At 39.6% G+C, this 26,875-nt stretch overlaps 1 protein-coding gene across 1 annotated transcript; it reads right to left on the bottom strand.

The window, feature by feature from the left end:
* Positions 1–1,088: 1,088 nt before the first annotated feature.
* On the bottom strand, positions 1,089–25,286 carry CEP152 (centrosomal protein 152). Its single transcript, XM_054168764.1, is given in 28 exon segments — positions 1,089–2,265; positions 2,533–2,636; positions 3,135–3,291; positions 4,058–4,164; positions 4,247–4,334; positions 7,202–7,354; positions 8,822–8,996; positions 10,637–11,287; positions 11,564–11,695; positions 12,211–12,483; positions 13,000–13,179; positions 13,809–13,944; positions 14,069–14,197; positions 14,385–14,515; positions 14,651–14,755; positions 15,568–15,775; positions 16,340–16,503; positions 17,336–17,427; positions 18,197–18,344; positions 19,708–19,908; positions 20,225–20,364; positions 21,269–21,409; positions 22,177–22,342; positions 22,775–23,116; positions 23,331–23,397; positions 23,636–23,736; positions 23,886–24,005; positions 25,188–25,286. Coding segments are annotated over 27 exon segments (5,337 nt in total). The 5' UTR covers positions 23,973–24,005; positions 25,188–25,286; the 3' UTR covers positions 1,089–1,306.
* Positions 25,287–26,875: the final 1,589 nt, after the last annotated feature.

Raw genomic sequence — 26,875 nt, 5'->3', positions numbered from 1 at the left:
ACATTTCATAATTCTCTTCAATATACGAGCAAGCCTTTAAAATAGAAGCTTTCTAAGCAACAGGAGTATATTTGGTTTGGCTGAGCTGGAGCTAATTCTCCCCAGACCATCTTTTGTGGTGCTGTGTTTTGCAGTGGTGTAGCTGGGTATTGATAACACACCAGTGTTCTGGATACTGGGGAGCCAAGCACCAAGGCTGTGCCTTTGCAACATAGCCCCTCTACCAACAGTAGGCTGAGGGAGGGGACACAGCTGGGCCAGCTGGCCCAAACTGACCAAAGAGGTATTCCATGCTACATCAGCTCAGCTATAAGAACTAAGGAAAAGAAGGAAGTCTGGGGACATTCATTGATGACATCTGTCCTCCGAAGCAACCACTACATGTATTGGAGCCCTGCTTCCTGGGAGTGACTCAGCATCATCTTCAGATGGGAAATAGAAAATAATATCTTTGTTTGCTTTTACTTCCATGCACAGCCTTGGCTTTTGCTTTTTATCCTGTTAAATGACTTCCATCTTGACTCACAGGCCTTGGGTTACATTTTCCCTCTCTGCTGTCCATCTAAGAACGGAGGTCGATGGAGTGGTTTTGGTGGCCATTTGGCCCCCAACCAGGGCTGACCACCACATGGAGGAACACCAGGTCTTCAGATTATATTGGTAACCCATACTGTTTAAGGAACATCTGCAAAAAGTGGATATTCTAATATATACCTTTCTTCTGCCCATCAAGTTTTTGCTGTACAAAAGGGAAGAATACTTCATACATGATTTGTTTTAATAATTTAATAAAAAACCTGCAACTATTTCTGCTTTTATTATGGGGATAAACATAGAGGCTTACAAGGGGCCCTTTAAAATGGAAAAGCCAATTAAAACACGTCAAACAACTCTTAAAACATCTCTCATTGACCTCTGAAAAGAATGTTCATAACCATTTAAAGAGGTTATCTAAACCAAAGCTACTATAATTTGTGGTAAACACTGCACTCCAAGCTAAATTTAATATAAAAATATATTCTATTTAATAAATTTGTATATAATACAATATAAACAGTCATGAAAGTGTTAAAACTTTGCAAGAATATTTCAAGTAGCATTTATGGAATTCACATCACATTCAAATTGTGTCACACTGACCATGAGATGGACACAGTAGAACAGGTTTTCCCCAATCCTTAAACTTCTACTTAAAAATCAAGTGATGTCTTTTTTTTTCCTTCAAATAAGGAATTGCTGGTATTGGTTCAAGTTAGAAAGTGGGCTTCCAAAACCACTACCTGCTGAAGAGACAGTGGATTCCACATCACTTCTTTTCCAAGCATTTGTTGCAGCATTTTCCTACATTTGAATCTGGTGATACATGCAGTTGTGCGACAGCAAGATCTGATCTGTCAGAGTTGAGGAATGAAGCATGCTCTGGGTTTGTCAGGTGGCCTCTACTACAAACTTTAGTGATGCTTTTTGTGCTGAAATTTGTGCCATTGGAAGTACCTCTCCAAGAACCAACGTTTTCATCTGCAGGGGAAAAGAACCTGACGTGAAGAAACTCTTCACGGCGTGCAGCCTGTACTTGCACATCACCACCGCCTTTCTGTTCAGAATGTAAAAGGGGCATGTCACTATGATCCAGATGGTGGCTTCCATTCACAGTGTTCCATTCACTGCAGCTTCCATCATCTCTTCCTGGAGTTTTTTGAAAATCAGATTCCTGAGTTGTTTTAGATGTAGTTTTCTGTTTCCCACATGACTGGATACACATATCCTCTTTCAAGATCATTCTTGCACTCTTGGTCTTAAGCAGATGAGTTGTCCCAGAGATGGCACAGCCGGTTGTACAGCTGGGTGCATGCGTATTGTCTAATGCTGTTTGAAAAGCAGCCAGAGGAGCATTCTGAAGTGCCATACTGCTAGCAGTATACAGGAGTCCTTTGTCTGCACCGACGGTGGGGGTGTGTTTTTCTCCTCTTCCACTTTCATTTGGATAAAACTCTGGCAGAGCATCTCCTGAAGCACCACCCAGATTCTTAGAATTATTCCTGTTCTGAATGTTTGAAGTAACTTTTTCATGAAGTGTGTGTTGAGTTTCATCCTGCACTGCATCAAACTGCTGTCTCAAGTCACGTGCTACACCTTTTTCATTGGCTTTTTTGGCAATGCTTTCACCACATGATTTGCTTTCCACGTGGTTTGACCTAGTCTGAGGCATGCGATCTCTTTTTGAGTACTCAGCTCCAGGCAGTAGATCAGAATTTAAGAGCAGAGCTAAGGGAAGAGGAAAGGAAATAGATTAATTGAAGGAAATGTTAATGCTAGAAAACACCCTAGGTTCTTCTGTTTGCTTGTTTGTTTTAATGCAGAACTGTACGCATTGTCAAAAGAAGCAGCTCATATTTACATTGCCATTAGCAAGCTTAGAAACAAATAGTGGCTCACTTTCCATCTCCAATTTCATAACTACATGCATTAGTAGTACTGCTGTATTAAATCAATATGGTCAAGAAGAGAACACAACTACAGAATCCAACGTACCTGAGCGAGCAGATTTGTTTTGGGGAATGTGTTGAAGAGGGGTTTCAAGTCCTTTAGCCATTGTAGCAAGCTTACTGGCAGCATTCATTATTTTCTTTTCAGCTCTGCCAAGAGTTGCAGAACATGAACAAAACAACACCAACACCACACCCCTCTCACCCCCACACAGTTCAGGGGCAATTCCTCTTCAACTCCACATTTTTACTTCAAGGTAACATTACAGCTCTTGGGTAACTTTTACATACTCCCCAAGGTTCTCACAGCTTCCACTGGAAAGTTTGGGGGTTTATGACTCATTCCATCAATGTTTCCAATGGCACTTGACAGAAGAAACAGAGCTATTCCTGCCCAGACATGGGCCAAGGTCAGACCTTTACCCTAGAACCCTTGTCTGAAGAAACAAAACACTTATAAAATTGCCATGGTTATAAACATGCCAGGCAACAGAAGTCCCCAAAGAATACTGCAAAGACAGTACGCCAGGCTGCTCAGCAGTGACCCCATGTCAGGCACCTTTTGCTCCAAAGTGGACAAACATCAGAACAGTGTCTACACACACTCTTACAAACCCAGCAATCATTTCCAAACATACTTGAACTTACCCTTCTTGCTTCCCATTATCAGTAAGCAGTTGTTGAAGACACGTCAAATAGTATTTGCGCATTTTCCGTGCCGTTTCTTGGCGCTCTCTTAAAACCTCCACTTTAATCATTTCAGCAGCTCGCTCCTTACTTTCACGGATATAACAAAGCATGTCGCCTACAAATATACTTCATTAGTACCACTTTTCCCCTAGGGGTCAAAGAAAGCCAATACAACAAATTGGGATTGTCTAGCAAACCTGGAGCAAGTCAGTCAGGGCCTGGATTTGCCTGCCAACATTCTGCCCAAATCCTTCTGCCAAGTGTTACCTACTGTATAAGTGACACTGACAACCAGAGCAGGTTGGTGTGAAGGATCAGACAGGAATTCAGCTGTCCATTTCTTCAGCAGCAACAGAAAACACTAGGCATAGGGACCTGGGAGGAAAGTTGGCTGGTAAAATGCTGGTGTAGGAATTCTGCAATGGTAGTGCAGCTGGTATTTGTGGGCCTGCTGTGCTCAAATAAGACCTGGCACTACACTTAAGCCTCGCTCCTCAGCCAGAAGGTTGCAGATTAAACCAGAAGGCAGGATACACCACAAAAGAACAGACTGTCCCTTAGGAAAAGTCCTAAGGTATGTGGATTGTTATATATGCAGGAGATGAAACATCAGTTCCCCAAACACGCTTTACCACTTCTGAAGACATAATACAGTGCAACAAAGCAAGGCTGGCTTAACAAGGCTTCATCCACCACAATTAATGTTGTCCAAGACTATGGTGACAATACCATTTCTCACATTCACTCTAGTATGAAGGAAAAAATTACTTCCCACGTGCTTCAGCTGTTAAGATTCCTGTGCAAGTTGGCTGGAGGAGGAGAAGGTGACAAAGTAAATTATTTTACTCTCCTAACTTTTCAGAAAAAAATTTACTACTTACACTTAATCTTGTTCACAGCTTTAATGTACTGAGCACGCATTTCTTCCAGGCCTTTCACAGCATCACAGGACATACAAGGTTTTGAGATACCTCCCTTTGACAGTGACCTGAAATGCACATAAGTCACACTCCAAAAGAAAAGCAGCTTGTATCTTACAAAAAAAGAGCTTGGTTAGATCTTTTAAATACCTTGGTGGTGTTCCCAGGTCTTTCAGTTTAGTCTTCATCTCAGAGTTGTCTACAATTAAAGTTTCTAGAACCTTCTGATTTTCTGTTAAAACAAACCCAAAAGCCAAGGATGAACCATCATTTACTATGCTTCTCTCAATTTGAGTTGGACAGAAGTTATTACATAAACTGCTAAGAGCTCAATGTCAAAGCATCATCAGTAAACAAAGTTGTTGCAGTAACAAGCACATAGGAATCAATCACAATACACTTCAATGAAACTTGAATACAAAAGCTATCTCATACAGTAATTAAAATAACCTTAAAGGCTTTCTGTATCATTACTAACACTGTGCTGGAGGTGAAACTTCAGAGATACCAGGCATGTATGAACATAAAATTTATTACAGCAGGCAACCAAGACTTTTCATTAAAAACCCACACAACAGAAAAAAAACAGTGTCTTTGGCAAGTAAGACTATTTAGCCACTCGGTACAACCTACTACCTCGTATCTGCTTACTTCAAGCTGACCATTTGCCAAACCTCCTTACAGTGGCCAGTGACCTTTCCCTGAGACAAGCTCAAACAATTCTATTTGCCCTCAGGATGCAGCCTGAGACCTCTCCTAAGCCAGAACCTTCACAGCAAGTTCAATTCCTGTCATACTCTAAAGAGAGCCTAAACCAAAAAAATTTGCAAAGAAGCCCTGAACACTGTTATGTACAGCTTCAACTGATTACCACACTGCAGGGAGAATGATCCTCTTATTCAAATAACCAACATGTTTTCTTTCAGAGAAAACATCATTCTCTTTGTTCAACTCCTCAAAACAAAGGCCTCTGCTGACTTGAATACAGCTGAATAACAGGATAGAGCTCCTCAGATACCAACTGAATGGGAACTCTGCTCCATATGGCATATCATGCTCAAGTAGGAAAGAAAAAGTTCTTGAGCACAGGAATGAAGCTAAACAGCCATTCCTCCAACAAATCTCTCAGAACTAAACTTAGACAGAAAGAATTCTTGTTGCTATCATAGACAGATGAATCAGTATGACTTCCTCTGCAGGAGAAGCCTGGAATGGGAGACCCAGCAGCAGCAAACTTACAGGTACAGCAAGGGGGTTCGATATGCCAAAGATTTTTCATCCTCATTAAGCCCTGATTTACTATGGACACAGACTTCTACCAAGTTACATGAAATAATAAAGGATAGAGTCTATTATCCTGAAAGGATGACAGATGAAAAGATGAAAAGATGACAGACAACGTAAGAGCACTATAATAAATGCACATGCCAAGTCAGATAATACTGCAACTGACTAAACTGATAGTCAAGTCTAAGGGAGGTTTTACCAGAGGGCACCATCAGTTTGCCCACAGAAAGTGATACAGATACTGAAAACACCAAAAATAAGATGCTGGACAGCAAAGACAAGGCAATCACAACAAAGCAACATTATCTCACAAGCAACGGTGGGAGAAAGAGTACTGGATAACACAATTAATGAGAAGAATCTCAAGCACGTTACTTGATATAATCTTTTTCCATCAGAAATTGCTTCAGAAAAGCCTCATTTCCATACTACAGACAGAAGCCTTTCTTTTGGTAACTTCCAAAACCAGAGTAGGTATTTCATATCCATCACTGGAAGAGACAGTTGTCACATAGGAAAGAAAGATTTAAGAACTAGAGACCTTTTTTCACACACACATTGTATTTCTCTTTCAAAGTGACACAACAAAGAAAGGAGTTCTTGACTTAAAAAGGCAAAGAGACTAAATAAAGCCTACTTAAGACCTCTTTAAGGTTTACAAATAAAAGAAAGTAAGCAGAACTATAGCTTCAAGCTATTATTAACTGCAGGAAAGTACAAGAAATCTGGTCAATGGCTTACTACTACTGGTGCAGAGAGCCACTAAGCAACATTTGGGGCCACTCTGCTCTTCATACTCCCACTATAGGGGGAGATGTATGCAGTAGCAGTAGAGACACAAAGCAGAGAGTTAAAGAACTCCCTGACTCTCAGATGTTTGTGTATATGCATGTGTCCATTATCTGCACAACTCTCATCAGCAACAGGATCCACGTATACACATACTTTAACACGTGTTGAGTTTTCCTCTAATCTTTTCCTGATACACATGAAAAAGTACTAAAGCAGCAAGGACAGGTTTGGAGCAGCATGGATAGAAAAGCTGCCCAGCAGTGAAAGACCTAGGGGTGCTGATCAACAGCAAACTGAAATGAGCCAGCAGTGTGCTCAGGCAGCCAAGAAGGCAGCAATGTCCTGGCTTGTATCAGGAATACTGTGACCAGCAGGACCAGGGAAGTGATTGTCCCCCTGTACTCAGCACTGGTGAGGCCACCATTCAGTTGAGTACTGTTCAGGTTGTTTAGTCTAGAGAAAAAAGGGGGCTGAGGAGAGACCTCCTTGCTCTCTACAACTGCATGAAAGGAGGTTGTAGCAGGGTCAGAGTTGGTCTGTTCTCCCTAGTACCAAGTGACAGCACAAGAAGAAACGGCTTCAAGTTGCACCAGGGGAGGTTTAGATTGGATGTTAGAAGGAAGTTCTTCACTGAAGGGGTTATCAAACACTGAAACAGGCTCCCCAGGAAGGTGTTTAAACAATGCACAGATGTGGTGCTAAGGGACGTGGTTTAGCACTTGACTTGGTAGAGTTAGATAATGGTTGAACTCAATGACCTTAAAGGTCTTTTCCAACCACAAAAAATATTGATAAGTACTGTTTAAAACAAAGAGGGTGGGGATGTGAGGCGTACGGGTGGTCAGTTTCTGGGTTTTTTTGTCGGATGGGGCGGTTTGGTTTAAGTATGCACACACACTCCATTCTACCCGCTGAAAACTAAATCTTATATGACAGAATAAAGAAAATAATACAACAGATAAAAGAGCCTTATGCAGCCAACAAAGCAGAGCCAAAAATGTCTTTAGGTGATAAACAATCCTAACCTCAGATTTGATCTGACTTCATGCTCCCTCCTAGCAAGCTGTAGATGTTTGTTTCTAGTTTGGAACACCTACTCTCTTGTTTCAAGCTCTTGGCAACAGTGTTCACATGAAAAATATTCCTGAGACCCAAGGTTCCTTTTTGTACATTTTTGATCTGCAACAATAATTGCTAGAAGTTATACAATCAATCATGGGACCAAAAAAAAAAATACTCAAGTCCAACCTTACTATTTCCAGTGTTCTACTTCAGTCTTTCTGTTGCTGGAAAGCATACAACACATTAGTCTAATTAAAGTAATCACAAGAGGCTGGAACCCTGTCATGATACATGCTGCTGCATCCAAGTCATTGAGCCCTCACAGTCTCAATCCACTCCCATCAGTGAAGATTTGGGTCTTCAGTGATGAGACTCATAGGTTGAGTGTTTTTTCGTGAAAAAAACCCGCACCACACCACAAGAAAACCAACAACAAATGAACAAAAAAAGTCTAAACACCAAAACCTCAACAAACCCACAAAACAAAGAAAACAACCCCACATCAGCCAAGTAGGGTCTTTCAGAGTCAGCTGAAGGAGACTCTCCCAGCTGAGAAGCCTCACATGCAGCTGAGTCTAGTTAGGAAACTCACAAAGACTGGGCTACTTCCAAGAGAGCCCGGGCTGCTCTCTATAGCCAGGACAGGGAGCTCTAGAGACAGAAGAACTGCACTGCTTGTATTGTTTTCATAGATGGTTTGTTGTTTTGGTGTTGAAGGAATTCAAGCCATGCTACAGGCATAAAGCCAGAAAGTCCCTTGTGTTTTCCTGCTTTATGTTTTTTGGTTGCATAAGAACTCAAACTAAACAGAAAGCCCCAAAGAGATTTCTGTGCCTCCCATGAAGTTTGTCCTCAGCTACGCTGTCTCCAGTTTTGCCGTACTACATGTGACAGCTCTGGGAAGAGCTACAAAGCTAAAGCCTATATTGAGGGCAGGAGGGAGGACAGAGGAAAGGAAAGGGGAAAAAAAAAACAAAACAAAGAAACACTACTGAGGGATTCACCTTTTTTCAACTACAATATTGATCAAAAGAATCACAAAAAACTGCCACTCCAGGTCAAGTATAATTCTTTTACACATATAATGTAAGTATAATTTCTTTTATGAAGAATTCCTTTTCTGAAAGAGCTGATTTGGTATTACTCATTTAGAAAACATAGTTTAGACTATACCTTGCTTATTGCAATCACACCACAAGCATTAGTATTGATAACCACATCCTCCAAAACATTTATGTCCACAACCCCCACCTGAAACAAATTCAGCAGCTATTCTGAAGAATGGCTTTAAGCAGCTGAAACTACTAGCATTTAATAAAATCAAGCCTCAAAGCTTAGTAATATATCAGTAAGCTGGAGACTAGTACCATTTGTTGCTCACTTTGTGATTTCATCACAGTAAAACCTAATGCAATATTAAACAACCTCAGACAAAAAAAGTGCATCTTTCTCTGGAACCCAAATATGTATGAGTTAACTAACTTCAAATTGCTGTCATCAATAGGACATCAGCTATTAAAGACTGTTACTAACAACCTTAATTTGATGATACAGAATTGGCCAGATGAAAAACAAACCAAGTACCTTTCTCTGTTCCAGTCTCCTGCAAGGGTGGCTGTCTCCTCAGCCTCCTTCGTGCTTCTGCTTGGTGCTCAGCATTGTACACAGGAGGTCTTGCCACAGTCCTAGTTTGTCCTTCATCACATTGCAGGCAAGAGCATGATTCTTTATTTACACTACTCACTAGCTCTTCATATTTCTGCAATTGAAAAATAACTTCCTGAAAACAAAAAAAATTTAAAAAAACAAACCAAACCAAACAACCCAACAAACCAAACCCAAACCAAGCCCCAAAGTGTGCCTCACTATCTTAAAGTGGGTAAGTAATATGTTGCTCGTGAAAACAAGCTACCCTGGCCACCAAATGGCTTTAGTAATTGTAATGTAGGTGCTATGAATTTGCTATAGAACTGTACACATTGCAGCTTAGATCATAAGGTAAATGCGTAGTCTAGCATGGAGAAGTTTTACTTAGTGTAATGCACTGCAACACCAACACCTAACTGTCTTTGAGTGTTATTTTGGAAACATAAGTAGCCCTTAACATTGCAGAACTATACGCTGTCTTTAAATAACTGACTCTAACATGTGGGGGGGATTTAAAGCATATACAGGAGTTGGAACCATTTAGAGTTCCTGAATAAGTACAGAAAGTAGAAGGACAGGAAAATGACCTTGCAAAATGTAACTCCTTCTGAGGACATTACTAAGAAATTATGAAACTAGACTGGATGAGGTGGTTCGAGCCAACCTATGTTTTGAAGTTCAAAGGCATATTAAAAACAGTTTACCAAGAGACATCCATTTCTATTAGAGAAGATACATCAGGCAAAGAAACTCCCAGTTCTCCTTACCATCGTGAAACACATAGCAAGAACATTTTAAAGGTACACTTTCTGAACAACAACATATTATCACTAAATAAATAATACTGTCATGAGAAATCACTTCATACTCCTTTTCATTTCCACCCATCGTGTCTTGAAAAACAAACCAGTTTCTTCCATTGTCCTATTCTTGGATAATTCCCCAACTACTAAATGCTGGGTGGCAATGGCATTTCCGGTGGGTTGCTCTCTGTAATCAAAAGCTTACTATAAGCATAAACACTGCAAAAAGAGGCATCTGCCAAAACAACAGAAACAGACACTTCTGGACAGAATTTTTCTTAGCGCCAAGCTCCTCTACAAGAGAGTAAAATGTCTTTCCTCATTTGGACAGGCACATTGAAATGTATTTCCTGGAGCCACAATAAAGTTAAGCAAGACTGTTAATCCTAAGATAAAGATCCATTTATCAGTTATTCATTTCTACTACAAATAATTTGCTAAAAGTATTTACTGTTGTCATCTTTCTTTGTGTCATAAGCAAGGAAGGAAGGGGAGAAAAAGTAGCATGTTCTACAACTGTTATCTGATCAGCATTACAAATTGCTTTAAAAAAAACAAAGATATTAAAAACTGCACAAACCCCCCAAAAATCAAAAAAACCCCCACCAACAAAAACCCCCCAAACCAAAACAAACCTCAGTGACAGAATCCATGTAACAGGTCACAAGGGACATTCAACAGGTTCCCAATCTTAAGATTAGCATTAAAAGTGACTCTCTTTGTTAAAGACTGCAGATGTCAAAGCTACACCCATCTTTTCTCTTTCCACTTGCTAATGGTAGACTTAGCCCTCTTTTATGGTTTTTAAGGACTGTTATCAACGAACTCAAATGCTGGATTTTCCTATTTTCAGGATTACATAGATATTTTATAATGGGATAAAACTGTTATGAATCTAACTTCTCAAATCCCTTTCTTGGTTGGCAATTACAGCTTACAGAAATATTACCTCTTTCCATTCTCGCTCACTCTTTTCCAGAATTGTGTACACCGTGGTCCTATAAGCCTTTTGTAAGCAAGCCTTCAGTTTGTCCTTGCATTGACTGTTTAATTGAACATGAGTGTCAAAGCACTTATCCTTCCAAGACTGCTTATTATGTGTGCACTTGACTAGTTCTTCGTGGATTTCACTCAACAAGTACTCAAGCTCAACCAAAATCTTCTCCTCATACTGATTAATTTCATCCTGCAGTCTCTTTGTTTCGTGTGCCTCCCACTCTTGCTGCTTTTGGTCTAGTAACATCTTTATTTCTGCCTCTTTCTGAAGGGAGAGCTCATTCCTCTGCTTTGCAAGATCCTCCCTTGCTGTTTCAAGTACCTCTTTAATTCTGTTTCGATGATCATCCAAGAACAACCGGTAGTCTCTTTCATTTTGCTCTTGTATCTGCAGGATTTCTTCTTGCTTTTCTTTGTTCCACTGAGCACGGGCTCTTGCTAGTTCTGCTTTAATGGCTACAGGAATTTCTTCTTTCTTTAGCTCCAACTCCTTCTTAAGAGAAATTACCTTTTCTTCAAGTTCTTTCACTTTTGGTCCAGATTTCTCTGCATTCTCATACTCCTTCTTCCACTTCTCTTCAGCAGCTGAGAGAATTAGAGCTAGCTGGTGAATATAGAACACAGACATTACAAATATATATACATTTATCTATACATAAAATATAACCCTGGGTCATTATCATTCTATTAGAAAATATTTTCAAATCATTTAATGAAAAATATTATCCTATATAGGCAAAAAAATTGGTTCAGAACCAGTGCACATTAGAAACATCTTTCTTGAACAATTCCCCACCCATGTCTACATTTATTCCTCAGTAATACGTGGACGTGGAAGACTGAAGTGTTTATCACTGCACACATAAGTATTTTGGGCTACCTGCTTTGCTGCAGTCTCTTTGTGTTCTTTTTCCCATTTTTCTTGTTCTGCCTTTAGATTTATTTTGTACTCTTTGAGATCTGTTAATTCTTGCAGCCACTTGGCACGGGCTTGGGTTAAAGCTGCGTCTACCTACAAGCAGATTAAAAAACCTACTTCAGCTACCACCACTGACTACATTTGTATTGTTACTTTCATACAGCACTGAAAGAATTGTCTTTGTTTTGAATTGCTTATGTTCACAGAAACTCAAGGAATCAGACCCAGCAGCATCTGATACATTTTCCTAATGCAAAAATAAAAGCAAAACAAGGACTACTAAATTTATTTCTTAACAAGATGGTATAAAATCTAAGTCAGTGTTGCTCAGTTCTGCTCAAAACTCCTACAAAATCTGTTCAACTGTGTGAAAAAACTAAGAGCTAAAAAGAAAATAAGATAAAAAACTCACACAAACAACAAAAAAACACAAACCAAAACTAAACCCCAGCTTCTTCAGAACTTTCCCCCCCCCCAAAATGTGTATTTCTAATATACCCCGTATCAACTACGGAGCTTAAGAGACAGTAAGTGGACGAGTTTTTAGGTGACTTAGTCACAAGTGGCAGTGTCACAGGCACCAGGCAGACAGAACAATTATTTATTACCTGTCTGGCAAGATTTCTATGGTATTTATTTTCCAGTTCTATTTTAAATTCTTTTAAGGCCTCTTCAGAGGCCATATTTCCTTTCAGAGACTTCTGGGTCTGCAGCCTTTGGTCTTCAGCAATCCCTTCTAACTCTTTATTTGAGGCTTCATCCACAACTGTGACTGGATCAGTTTGGCTGCTGCAGTCATTACACTTAACTACAGTTCTTCGCACTTCTTCCAGCCTACTTTGCCATTCTTTTTCTATTTTTGCAATGACTTGTTCTTTATTCTAAGGAAAAAAATATTTTTTTAAGAAAATCTTCCCAGTGTCCAAGTAATTTGAATTTTACTGCTATTTCATAAACAAAATTGTCTTTACATCAGTAATATTCCCTAACAGGAGAAAAATCAAAACCATGCTCTGAGAGGAGAGAGTTTGGGAACTCATCACAGCTTTCTTCTATGGGGCAGGATACTCAAGTGACTGGTGTTTGATAGCTGAATGGAACAATAGAAAGCATAATCAGGGTGGAAAAATCCAGCCTATTACCAGCTGTGACATTCACAACCTTCTGCATGTTACTCTACAAGGTCTTGTTTGGGGGTGGGTCTCTCCCCAAAACCTGAGGTGCATGCAATACCTAATGACTTCTTCAGAAGCTCCTAAAACAACAGATCCTCAAAAGCCGCTTCAAATGGCAGCAACAGTGCATAAGTCTATATACACACAAGTTCTCCTTCTGAAAATAAGCAATGGGGAAAAAAATTGAAAGAAAACTTTAACCCTCTAGTCCAAACACCACACCTCTTTTTCTTCCTTCTCCCAGTGAACTTTGGCTAATGCAATTTCCTTTGCAATTTGCTGTTCTTTCTCTTCCAGCCACTGCCTCTTGGTAGCCATCATAGAACTGCTGTGTTTCTCTTCAAGCTCAGTCCTCAAAAGGTTAAGAGAACATTCTTTTTCTTCTAGTAGCTGTTTCTTCAGCTAGGGTAAAAAAAACACAACCAAACAAAACCCACATTTAAATTTCCTTTTTCTCCAAGGCACAGTGAACTGCTCTGGTACAAAGTGATGAAAATGCATGTGAGACATGAGTAATTCTTAAGAGTAAGATCATTGCACAGACTCTAGACACCTGAACAAGAGATTCCAATCTCTAAAGGAGATGTTTTATGGCATGACATCAAAGGTTACATTAGGCTATTGCTCTAAAGAAAGTTTTTTTCCCAATCAAGCATCTTTATTTCTACTATACTTTGAATTGCACCTTGTAAAGACATAGCCTAAAACTACCACACACCTGTTTACTGTACTTGCTTAGCAAGGCAACTGACCAACTTTAGTCATTTCACAATGACATCTTCAGAAAAGCAAAGTTTTACTCAATACAGCAGTACCAATTCATTATTAAGGTACATCAGTTTTACTTAGGCAAAAGAAAACCTGCATTATTATTTTTTTGTGGGGGGAAATGTCTCACAAACGTTAAACCTCACACTGCTGCCTAAGCAGTTCTCAACAGCCAAAACAATTACAAAGTGCAATACACTTACAGACAGTGCATCTTAAAAACAGTCTGAAATTACATGGTTGATAGGTATTTCCATTAGTACCTTCTCTTCCTTCAGCCGCTGCTCTTGGTCAAATTTCTGCCTTAAAGTAGCTTCCAAGGTGTCCTTCTCCCCACAGACTCCGATGTAACATTCTTTCACTGCAGTCATCTCTCTGTTCAGCTCCTCTATATTAGCCCTTCACAGGTTAGATTAGTTATTATTAGTCTTTACACAAGTCTGTTTTAAAGAAAGTGTAACTAGCACTGAGGGCCAGACATGAAATGTGAAACTTCCACTGGAAGTGGAAGAAATGGTCTTACTTCAACTGTGAAACGGTCTCTTCATAGGTTTGAACAAGCTGCTGCTTTTCTGCAGCACACCTCTCCAGCAGGTCTTTCTCAAAATGTGCTTTTGTATCCTCATGATGTTGCTGATAAGTTCTTTCACACCTACAGTTTCCAGAAAGAAAAAGAGAAAAAGCTATCTACAATTTTTAAACTCTTAAACGTAATTCAACTTTTTCTTAAGAAAGAAATTAGCTTTCTAATGCTGACTGTCCTTGTACCAGATAACTGCTACAAGATCACAGATGCAGGCTAAAAGCTCACAAATGGAACTAAATAGACTTAGACTTACCTGTAAATTGCTTCTTGTTTATCCTGATCAAAATCCTGAACCATCTTTCTCATCTGACAACAGAGATCTTGATTTAAGCTTTTCAGTTTTTCCTCATTTGCTTTCAGTTCTTCAATAGTTGAAGTATGGCTCTGGGTGAACAAGAGTCAACTGGGTTGTATGGAAACTTTTCTAATTTCAGGTTTTATCATGGGGTGGGGGGTCGTGGGTGTTTTTTGGTTGGTGGGGTTTTATTTTGGTGGGTATAAGCAGCATCTGTGTCTCACCTCAACTTCTTGCAGCAAATTTTCATTAGCAGTTTTAAGTCTCAGAACTTCTTCCCTAAGATTATCAGAAGTGGCCACTGACTGATCGTTCAGATTTGTGACAGGCTGAAAACAAATCAAATTAAGATGACATTTAGAAAATGTTACTTAAAAAAGTAAAATCTGTTAAATTTTTTTTACTTGAGAGAAAAAAATTAAAAGGAAATCACTGGAGTGTAAGATAGAGCAGTATCTCTCTTACTCTAGATGAATTCCTGAAACTTGGAGCACTATGAAGGTTTCAAGAAACACACACTGTTTGCAAACTGAGTGACTATTCTCATCCAACAGAGAGCACAATTCTCAAGCGTATTATATTTCTATCCCACATCCAGGTCACAATGTACAGATTACAAGAGCAGATGTTAACAAGTCTGATGAGTTTATAAAGGGAAGTTAATAATAGGCCGAAGAGAGAGAGACGATCAAAGAGTTTCTTTGTTAAGCAGAGCACACAGCGAAGGCCCTCTGAAGGCAATCTGTTTAATGTTCCATTTGTATAACCTGGTGATCCTATCACCTTTCTCAGAGAAATAACAAGGTCTTTTTGGTAAAAGAAAACCTACTTTCTCCACTGAAGCTTAGTTATGAAGAAAGGTGAGTGGCTTTTAAGTTTGACCAAGCAAGTAAGCCACCATATCAGACCTCACACTGCCCAAGTTGTGCTATTCAGTTTGTTTTGTATCTTTGGTGAAAAAGCAGCAAGGTATCATCTAAATGATGATACTTTCCTTAAGCTCAATGACAGATTTATTTAGTTGTTACAAATACTCTGCTGCAAGTAAATTCTTTAGGCTGTTTTCACAAGTTTAAATATTGGTTCAGTTCACTAAAATCCAGTGCATCTTCACCTTTACAGAAGTGTAAAAAGAACAAACCTCTGACTCTTTTGATGCTTTTTCTGCTTTCAACAACTGTTTGTATTCCTCTAATGTCTTCTGACAGTCCTTAAGATCAGTTTGCAGTCGAGTAATCTGGTTTCTCTTCATTTTATTACTGCTCAGTAAACGTTCCAGCTCAGCTTTTAATTCTGCAATAATTTCATCTTTAGACATCTCTTTATCCATGCCTCTGTTCTGTATTGCACTATTAGGGAAAACAACCAGTTCAGTATTTAAAAAATAAAAACCATTTAGCTGAAAGGCAGTAGTAGCAAAGAGAAGAGCAACTAATGCTACCAGAAATATGGATGTTTGAGAGGTCACAGTAAACAGAATGAATACAGAAGCCATATGCTTTTTCAACAAGTTGCAATCAATGCAGAGGAAGCTAATTCATTCTGCTGTTTGCCCAAAAGATTCATTCTTGCATGACACAAGGTATTTTGAGACAACTCAGTTGGTTGTTTTAAAAAACTGTCTGTGGAAATTTTGAGGGGGGAGAGAGGGAAAAAGGTATCTATGTATATAATCCTTACAACCCAAGGAACAGCAATACAGTCCCTATAAAACCAGAAGATTTAAGCAGTAATTAGGCATCCAATTAATAGTATTAGTTCAGTTTTCTGTTTCACATATTCCCTGACAATACATGCAGTATTCCAAGTATCTACCAAAAAACTATATTGATCTGTAAGGCCACCTTTTACACATCACTGGTATAAGTTCTTCAGCATTTTAAATTTTTCTTTCAAGAAGAATCTCTCAATACCTGCAGAGCATTGGTTTCTTCCCAGTGACTTTTTTAATTCCTAAATCTACATAGGAATCACTTAGGTTCATGTGCAGCTCTTCACTTGCATCATTCAAAAATACTCCAAGTTTTGCAGCAGATTCATATGAAGCTATTTCTTCCTTCAGTTCTGCTAATTCTTCCTTGAAGGAAAACACACACAAAAAATATTTTAAAACCATCATATTGAGAAGAAAAAACTCTTAGCGAACACACTAGGCCCATGATAATTCTTCCAAAGAAAACAAAGCCACAGACCTATTTCTTCTAAATATTGCTGTATTTACACAAATCAAGTAGAATTAGCTTTATTTACACTGTCATTTTTGATACCCCTAACAAAGCATATGTCAAAATCAGAAATTAGGGAGTATTTTCGGTTGATCAGTACATTGTATTACTCTTACTACAGTTCATATAGGAAGTATTATTTCTTTGGTTCTTACTCCTTTCCTGCTACCCTCATATGGTGAAATAAACAACAGAAAAGCACCTAACTGAATAAACAGCCTATTACTCTAGTACTTACTAAGTTTCATAATTTCCAGGACAATAGGTTTAAGTTAAAAATACAAACTGAGTTGCAAACACAAACCTCCACTCCTATTTTACAGGGAACACTCTGATACTCCCTTCACGGGCAAAAGGTAAATTTCTGAATGTAGTATCTCTGACTAATGCTCTGGCTTCCATTACGAGATTCCTAGCACATAGAATTTACATTCTTCTTCCACAAGCAGGTTTGATAAATGTATGACATCAGAGCTGTGCCAATACTATTTTTTAATTAGAACTCATCAGGCACATGTAATAAAAAAATAGCTCCCAACATGCAACACTGAGAGGCAAAGTTTCTTTACTGAAATGAGACGTCCTTGTTTCCCCAGCATAAAAAGTTTCAGCCATCAATTCTCTTAGCTATAATGCACATCTCCTTAAAAGCAAAACAATAAAATATTTTTAAAAGTTAACTACCTGCAAAGCCTTGTTCATGTTACTGCTTATCATGTGTGCAGACTGAGCTTGTTGCAATTGAAACCGTAACTGATTCATCTCTTGCATTGAGCCTGTTGCAGGAAAGGGGGAGAGAGAGAGAGAGAGAAAGTCATGAATGTGCAAGAAAGACTGCAATCTGAAAATAGCATCACTCTTAAAAACAGAGATGTTGGTTCTGGTAAGATGCATTAACTGTGTTTCCATTTTCTTGTGCTCACTAATGGCTACAATACACATTACTGGTGAAAGGCTTGAATGTGTAAGGGTAGGCACAAGTTAAATATACAAATCACATGCTAGTCCTACTAATAAAAGTTTCCAGGAACCAGCCTCCAGCCACAAAGCCAATTAGTTTCTCATTGAGATTTGAATTTAGAATGACAACTCAAGTCATAATGCTTAACACAAAAATAAGTAGCTTGTTCTTAAGGGCTGTTATTTTGTCCAAAACTAAAATTACATGCAGGCAGCACTAAGTGCATATAAACATATTTTCATCACTGTTGCACAGGGCTTTAGTGTGTGTTTGGTTGTGTTTTTGTTGGGTTTTGTTGTTGTTTGGTTTTCTTGGGGGGGCAGGGGGGTGTTTTGGTGGGTGGTGTTTTTTTTTGAGGGGGAGAAGGAATAGTGGTTTGGGTTTTATTTTATGTTTCTTGCTTTTTACACTTCAGTCCAGACTTCATTTCAGCCTGACTAATCCACTGCAATGGAAACAGTCTACTACAGTTAGCTAAATGTTGATTATTCCACTTCAATAGGAGCACAAAAGTGCACTTTCATACTTCAAAAAAATTGGAGCCCTTTCTGGAAGGAAAGATAACGTATGAGTACAAGGCTGACCTGTTTGCAGTAAATTTGCACATTGCTTTTGGCTTTCTTCTAGGCTTCTTGTCAGTCTATTTATTATTTCAGTTTTTTCACATTTGGTTTCTTCCAGTGTTTTTTCAAGTTGCTTAACATGCTCTCCTAGATTTTTGCAAAGCTCTTTCTAGGAATAAAGATTATTTTTATTAATGTTAAAAAGCATCTAGCTATCCAGGACAGGTCTGGATATAGAAAAACAATAATCACATATATATATACATATATAAAAGACACAGAAGAAAAAGAATCAAGGGGTAGAGGCCAGCTAAATCAGTCACAGATCAAACACTGTCCTTGGCTGACAAGTGATGTCTTACGGTATCAGTTTTCACTAGGGGACCGTAAGCACACTCACTTAAACACATACATGGATGTGAATAATCACATTGTCCTCTGTAATTAATCACATTAAGTAGTTTACTGCAGAAAAATCAAGGCTTCACGTTATTTATAGTAAACCTGAGCTTAACTTGGTTTATTTTGACTGAGCTTCAGCCAAGCTAGCAAGTTCCAATGCTCTGTGAAGGAGGAACTGTAGATTTTTTTCACATGATCTACAAAGCACACCTTCATGTGGCACTACTTGCAGTTACTTTCACAGAGCTGAGAGGCACAGTACCTCATCTTCATGGTTTTAGACTTCATGGGTTTTTGCCCCAAACCCAGGAAATCTGTGTCACAGTACCATGAAAACATGCGAGGCTTTTTGTTGTTGTTGGTTTTGGTGGGGTTTAAATGCATTCTTGATTACAAGTGAGTGATAGCTACCCTTTCAAAGGTGCAAACCAGGTATTTGTTGAGACAAGAATTATAGAGAATTAAATTTCCTGAATTCTAGCTGGTTTTTTATGTGAAATAAGAGGAGAATTTATTATGGCCTGCCTAAACTACATTGCTTCAGTATTTCTAACAGTGTAATGGACTCTTATGACATGTCAGGTAAGATAATTTTAATAAGCTCTGTAACCATGTGATGCAATTCATACCAAATGCCATCTTAAAGCAGGCGGCTTCTCCTCTCCTTTTAAATCTACTTCAAAAATAAAGTCACTGTTCAGTGGTTAATTATCCTTGATCATTCTGAAACTAAAGCTTAGGAATAAACTGTTTAGTAAACAGTTTTTCTTGCAAAAATATATCACAATTTCTTTTTATTTTCTTTCCCAGATTTATTTGCTAGTAATCTTGCAAAAAGGGATTGTGCATAGAATGCAAGATCAGGAGAGAAGCTAAGACAATGAAGTCTCGCCTCTCTGCATCCACTATGTACAAACACAACTGGAGCTCACAACTGCCTGGATGTGTTTATAGAAACATGACACACAGGCTTTACAACCCTGAGACTTATGCAGAATTTCCTTTCCATTTGCTTAGCACATTCCAGAAGCAGTTATTAAAATTATATGTCAAGAGCAGCCATTTAGGAAACATGGAGAGCTCTACAGCCTCTTCAGTATAGAACACAGCATCCTAAATTATCATCTCACCTGCTCACAGAGTGCAGACTTTGTAGCATCAAGATTCTGCTCTAATGATAATACTTGCTTTTCATACTTCTGCTTGAGTGCAGAAATAATGGTCTCATGTTGTTCTCTGGCTCGCTGAAGGGCATCTGATCGCTGGAGTTCCAACAGCTGTTTCTGCATGCTTTCCATGGCCACCTCTGCAACTTTGGATTGCTTCCGCATCTGTAGGAACAGTATTAGAGTAACACAGTTACCTATATTTTACTTTAGCTCCAATATTCTGTACATCAGTTAAGGTTTATCTGTGCAAGAGTTCCTCGTATAATGCCTGGATTTTAATACTGCTTTGCACCAATGCATCCTATTCATTCATCATATATTCAGCTTCTGCAATGATCACGGACAGCGTTTCAAGAGAACAGCACTTCTATTTAATGCAAATGCATCACAAACAACTGCAGGGATCTTCCATAATAAGCTGTTTAAAAAAATATTTATAATTTAATTTATTAAAAAACCATATACTTAATATGTTTACCTGTTCCTCATTGGTAGTAAGAGTCTGAATTTGAGTTTCAAGGGCCTTTATTTGACCTTCAAGATGCGCTTCCCGTTCCTTTCCATTCTGGTAGAGTTTTTGAGACTCATGAAGACTAACAGCCAAGCCATCCTTCTCATCTTGAGAGACATAACAATTGTGTGAGAAACAGGGCCAGTCACCCAATGACTTCACAGAACGTGACTGTTCACTATCCCTGTTCTACATAACTGATCTGTAGAATAAGTCTTTGGTCTCACATTGCGGGCAACACACAGATAACAGAACAAAAACAGTCAGTCTCTATTCAGTAACCACTTTCTCCCTGGTAGCTCAAAGCACTCTGATATATTGTGCCTTCAGAACCCTAGTGGAAACAAGCCCCATTCTGTCAGCAATAGGAACTAGCATTACCCCTTACACCATTTACAGGGAAAACAAAATAATTCCCCAGAAGGAAAAGCCAAGACACAGCAAAATGGTAAAATGGTTTACAGCTGATGTTTTCTCCCTCCTTTCACATTCTAATAATTATATGTTTATTTCTTTAAACTCATTACTCTTTTTTGTCTGTTCCCATAAGAAAGGGAGAGCAAGACAAGTCCCAGTCTTTTTTGGAAGAGCTTCTCCCTATATACAGTTCAGGAAGTGGCTTGTTTAACCAGAGAGTTCAAAAAGAAAAAAGTCAAAGATACACACTTCTAATAAGGTTTAGTTTTGTTGGGTTTTTTCCCCTACTCCAAACACACTATTTTGACAAACTTCTCACATTTCTGTACGTTTTTAATGCCTGGCACATGTAAACTCTGGAATGCAATGGTGGTCTTGAGAACCCAATAAAAGTTAAAGACAGTTCTGCAGTCAGGCACCAAGCCACAGAATTTCTTCTAGAACAGTGTTGGGGAAAGAGGGTTAGGTCCACATAATCCCAAATCAAGTTTATAAATATGATCAATTCCTGCAGAGACACATAGAAGTTTCAGAATAAAATACAAAAGGTGCTATATATGAATAAAATTTAAGAATTAGTTGAAAACATTTTACCTCTGACCATTGAAAGCTGATGATCCAAATACCTAATCTGCTGTGCACTCTTTTCTAGCTTTTCATTAAGTTCTTCCAGTTGTCTTTCTCTTGCTTTATTTAGAACTTGAAGCTGAAGAATCTGCATATTTTCTGAAGAATCTGCCAAATTTCAGACAGTATACAGACAAGTTAGCACAGTAAATAACCAAGAAAGTCATTGTCATAAGTAATTTCTGTCCCCAAAACACTTCTTTCATGCAGTGCCAAATTCACTGCTGCTTCACAAAATTGCATCATGTTTTAATCCATGTTTGATTCACATCACCTGGGTTGCTCTGGCAGCAGCAGCTGAAGAATTGTAGGTACTACTAACAAAACACAAACCTAACAGCAATGCCAGATAAAAGTTTACATGCTGAGAATTCACACAGAGACTTGTGGCAACTAGGCATCATATGAAAATGTGTATCAGGCATGTTAGTCTGTCATTCAAAGTGTACCTAACAGAAAAAGCCTAATGTGGCACCAAGCAAAAGATGTTTCCTAAGGTACAGCAAGCCATTATTTTCCAATACTATAAACAAGACAAACTACCAGCAAGACTTTAAATCAAGCCATCAGAAGTAATTTAGTTCAGTTTCACCAACCACAACTGCATTTTTAAATAGCCTGAAATTCAAACCCTTTTTAATCAAAGGGATGATTTCTAGATTAAAAAAAAGAGACCACCAAAATAAAAAAAATCCTCACCAAAACTGGAGCTATCCCAACGTAAGCTTAAAAGCAAAATGAAAGATCATTATACATCACAAAGCTTTTAGATGTCCTCTAAACAAAAATCTGCTGAAACTAATAGGTTTTCTGCTGCTGATTTCCAGTGGACTTTTCATACAAGTTTCTTTCAAGTCTAAACAGTAAACACTTACTTTCATCATTGCCCAAGAATTCATGTTGCAAATCTTCAAACATCTCCTTTCTTCTGGGTCCTTCTTGGACTACAGGAATTTGTTGATGCATGCCATTTTGGTACGGTTTATAAGTCACTTTGTAAGATTCAGGTGATTGGCCACTGACAACATCAGATGTAACAAACTGCTGTTGTGACAGTATATACATAAGAGGAAATAAATTAAAACTACAACTGTAGCTTGGCTCAATTAAAATATATTTCATTTCACAGGTTGGCTTTAAGAGGTCTAGCAGCTACTCTTTCTCAGGCTCAAATTTAGCATGTTGTTTAAGTATGACAGAAATTTGCATTACAGGGTAATGGTGAAGTTTCATTTTTAACAGAGCAAACAAAGTGAATCACATTCACTCATTCTACCTCATGGAATTCTACCCAGCCAACAAGAGAAAAAATAAAATCATAACATGCACATATGAAAATCCAGTTGTTTAATGCTTTCACAGTTTAAACTGATAGCAAGAGACTGAAAACATGGAGTAACAGTATTACAGATAATTAAAGACCTGTGACAGTTTTCTAAAAGAGACAGGAAAATACATCAGTTTCTCAAATACCTTAAGATGTTCCTTTGGAGTATCTGGAAAATTTATTATTTTACTTTGCTGACTGTTAAATTCTGGTTTATGGCCATTTGTATATGGCCTGAAGTTTTCAGGAAGATGATAGAGGTTGTTCTGTTGGTAACAACTTGGTGTATTAAACCCATCTCTACCAAGATAGACATCATCAGGATCCGCCTGACCATTCTGACCACAGTAATCTTTAACATCATACAAATGTTTCTTCTCTTCATCTTTATGTAGACCATTCCAATTCTTTCCATGGTTTTCAACATGATCATTTTGCTGGTCACACAAAAATTGTTCAGGGTACAGATTTTGTCCTTGTTCATAATCCTAGGAACAGATGGGTAAGAAGTTTAGAATTGGCCTGTCAAAACTGAGGCTCCACCCCACGCTTTCTGGGGATACCAGCCCTCAAGTTAGAAATACTTTCAAATGAATAGCAAAGCTGTCACCTACATGAAAACTAATGAATTTAAGTAATATTTAACATGTTATTGTGAACAAGCAGTTCCTTCTGACTACACCACTGCTCGTACAAGCTTACATTTTGAGGACCACTTATCAATGGATGATCATTCCACCTTCCATCATGATTCCCAGGGTCATGTGATCTGTAGAAAGACAAGCAGCTGAGCTGTATACTTAGAACTTCAGGGGAAAAAACAGAACAAAACAAACCAAACCATCTCTTTGTTAAATTAAATGGCATCCAGTTTCTCATGGAACACAAACCGTATTGTAAGCTGCACTACAGCTCCCCCTTTACTTGGGCTGCTTTCAGACACTTCACCAGCTGAGATTTTGCTTGATTCTCAAGAGTTCAACATAAATAATAAAAAATTTCCTTACTGCTCCTCAGTCTCATGAATGCTGCAGTCCGAATAGCTAGAGAGCTGGTCTCCACTGTCCTCCAGCATATCATGGGGAAGGTCTGTCAACAGTTTTTGCAACTAGAACAGAAGAATTACATGCTTTTCAGAAGAACACATAAAAGTTCAGTCCAGAGACAGACAAAATGGACCTTTTTTAAAAGCAGAAGAGGTAAGAGAAAAAGCCACATGCACAAAGCCTTCAAATTACATAATTTAGTTTTTTTCACCTCTTGTTCTCTTGCATAATCCTCTTGGTCATAGTCTTCATCTTCATGTTGAGTTTGTAGAGCTCCACTGTCAAAGTCAAGTGACATTGTTTCCTAATGTTTCTCAGTATTTAGTGAAACCTATCATGAGGCAGGAAAACATCACACATGAGTGTGAGGACTCAAAAGGTACCATCCCTCACATCCTGAATTAAGTGGACAAACACATACAACAATACATATTTTTAAAGCACACATTGCACCTTACCAATATCATTAATTTGAGCTTTTGTTTCTCTACTTCCAAAAATATAGGCTTTTCACACGTTGACATTATTAAGTTACTTAAGCCAAATTATGCCCAAACACTGTTTTCTTCAAGTTGTAATGCTCTATGTTGTGCATATACTGTTTTACATGTTGATAGGTATGTACACTTTTATAACCCTACTTCATTTCTTTCTATAGAATAATTGTATTTTGTACTTCTTGTGCATTTGAATAGCTCTAATAGGAAAAATAGGAAAAATTAAGACAAGTGGAGTTAAGAACAGTATGGCGTCAGTTCCAGATTTAACTGCTGAATGAAGAGACTCAAGGACTTGTCTGCATTGAGCAGTGAGTGCCACATTTGGTTGTGAGTTACTTCCTGAGGACTCCTGACAGGCAGTGATGAACTACAGCTGATCAATTGAGATTGTATAAAATGGCACATTCTTTGGGCACACAGTCTTAACTCAGTGTAAAATACGCTTTACAAGAGCATTCTTCCCAGGTTAAAAGACATGTGTCACTTCACACTGTTTAAAGGACCTGCTCGCCCACTCCTGTTCAGGGAAACACTATAATACAGGTAGCAGGAGTCCTAACAATGCAAGTACCCGTCTCTGTACAACCCTTAAAATACGAGCTTCCACACTGTGGCCGCCTGTGATGTTGGAGCAGCTCAGCCATCTTACCCCCGAATCCGCATCAGTTGTAAAAGCCCCGTGACCCTCAGCGCCCACCCTCTCCGCTTCCCTTGAAGCCCTTCCCACCCCTACGAGCCGAGGTGGATGGACGGGAGCAGAGAACTCCGTTCTACCGGCTCAGGGCCCGGAAAAAGCTTAAGGGTGGGTCACAAATGAGCAGACCAAGGTGCTGGGGCGAGCTTGTTAGTCTCTCGGGCTGACGGCGCGGAGCGGCCAGCACACGGGGACGACTACCACTGTTATCCACGGCACGGCCAAGGAAACACCTCCCGCCGGGGCCTCCTTGGCCAAGTTAGCCCGGCGTAGGCAGGACAGAAGAAGAAGAGATCGGGGTCTGACCACCGAGACTCACCCGAGTCGCCGGCCGCCACAGTTACCCGTTTCCTCCGGGCACAACAAAGGCGCGACCGCCGCTCTTCCGCCTGACAACAGAACCTTGCGCCCGCCGCCCTGACTGACAGCCACCAGTGCCAATCGACGGCCGAAACATCGCTTCGCCTTGCGCAGAAAGAGGCGGGCGAGCCAAGCTCCCTCCACCTCATTGGCTTTGGGCTGCGCTACAGGCCCGCCTCTGCCGGGGTTTGAAAGCAGGCGCGCGTGGCAGCGGGAAGGTGCCCGGCTAGCTGATTGGATAAGTGGCCGACCAATAATGGTTTTGCGAAGCAGCGGGGTCTCCCCTGACGCTCGGTATGCGCCGGCCGGTGACGTCATGGCGCTGCAGAACGTGGCAGTTGCTTGGCAACATGATATACCCTCGTGAGGTCACAGCCCGAGGGGGTGGTGTTATGTGCAGGGCTGCACGGTAGTGATGGATGCTGGCAGTACGGCGCCGGCAGCTCTGACTGCAGAGCAGGGGTGTCGCCCGGGTGGCTGTGACGAGTGACCGCCCCTCGCCTCGCACGGGAGGAAGCTCCCCGCAGCCTCTCCCCTCGTCACCGCACTGAGCGGCACAGGACACTGCTTCAGGGGGCTCAGGCTTTGGTCAGTGAAGGCCACTTCGCGGCCACTTCGTTCCCCAGGAGGCAGCCTTCCCAAGGCAGCCGCCGTCCTCAGGGTGCCCAGGGAGCCGCTCTGCTTAAAAAAGATAGAAATCCGAAGTTTCTTCCACAGCAAGCATATAAAAAAGAAAGAAAGAAAGAAAGAAAAAGGTGTATTTTCGAAGCGTGTTTGCTCGGAAATGCGGAATGCTGGTAACAGCTCCACCTGGTGACACTGGCCCTCAGCACTAACAACGCTGCCTCCCTCCCTAGTAGCAGAAAATGGAAGCTGTGGTCGGAAAGAGGCGTTTTGGTTGTTGCATTCTTATTGAAGGAGGCAAACGGGTATGCGTGTTAATGTGCTGCTGTGAAATTTATAGGAGCTCTGAAATAGCACGAACATGCTCTGCCTTGTCAATGTGACATTACAGAAAAATGATCTGGTTTTCCCGGGGGTTCCTAGTAACCATTAGGAGAGATGAAACAATTCCTCAGCATTTTCACAGGCATCAAATAACTTAAAACAAAACCGCACCAAGTGGAAACATGCCTGACAATTCATAGTGACTTCCTCAAGAACGATGTTTTTGCTAATACTTTAAATTCAGGTTTGTGGTGGTGGTGGGTTTTTTTTTTCTTTTTAGCATAGTCACTTCTTTTCTAGCTTGTACACAGGAGCTGACAGTGTCCATTACATGAGGTGGTTGGTCCACAGAGGCTAAAACCAGTGTAACTAACTAAGGGAGGGCACATACATGTTAGAAGTGAAGAGTTCCTAGATCCAGCTCCACAAGAAGTAATGTAATTTATTCTAGGAAAATGTCTGTTGTATGTAATACATAGATGTGTTGTGTTTGAATTGTATCTGTAATCAGTTGGATTCTTTGCTTTCTCCCACATCAGATTCTGAGAAACTTGCTTATTGCAGTAGCACCTGATTATCTCCCCTTCTTTCTCTTTATCCTTCAAGGTTTTATTTCAGACACATACGAACGAGGCAGGAGCAATAAAGCAAAGATCCTGGTCTTCGTTCTGTTTAAGTTAGTGATACTCAAAGAGAGAG

Source organism: Dryobates pubescens, chromosome 17 (assembly GCF_014839835.1).
Source record: "Dryobates pubescens isolate bDryPub1 chromosome 17, bDryPub1.pri, whole genome shotgun sequence".
Lineage (NCBI taxonomy): Eukaryota > Metazoa > Chordata > Aves > Piciformes > Picidae > Dryobates > Dryobates pubescens.
The sequence above is the reverse complement of the archived record's forward strand: the minus strand, read 5'-3'. Positions and strand labels throughout refer to the sequence as shown.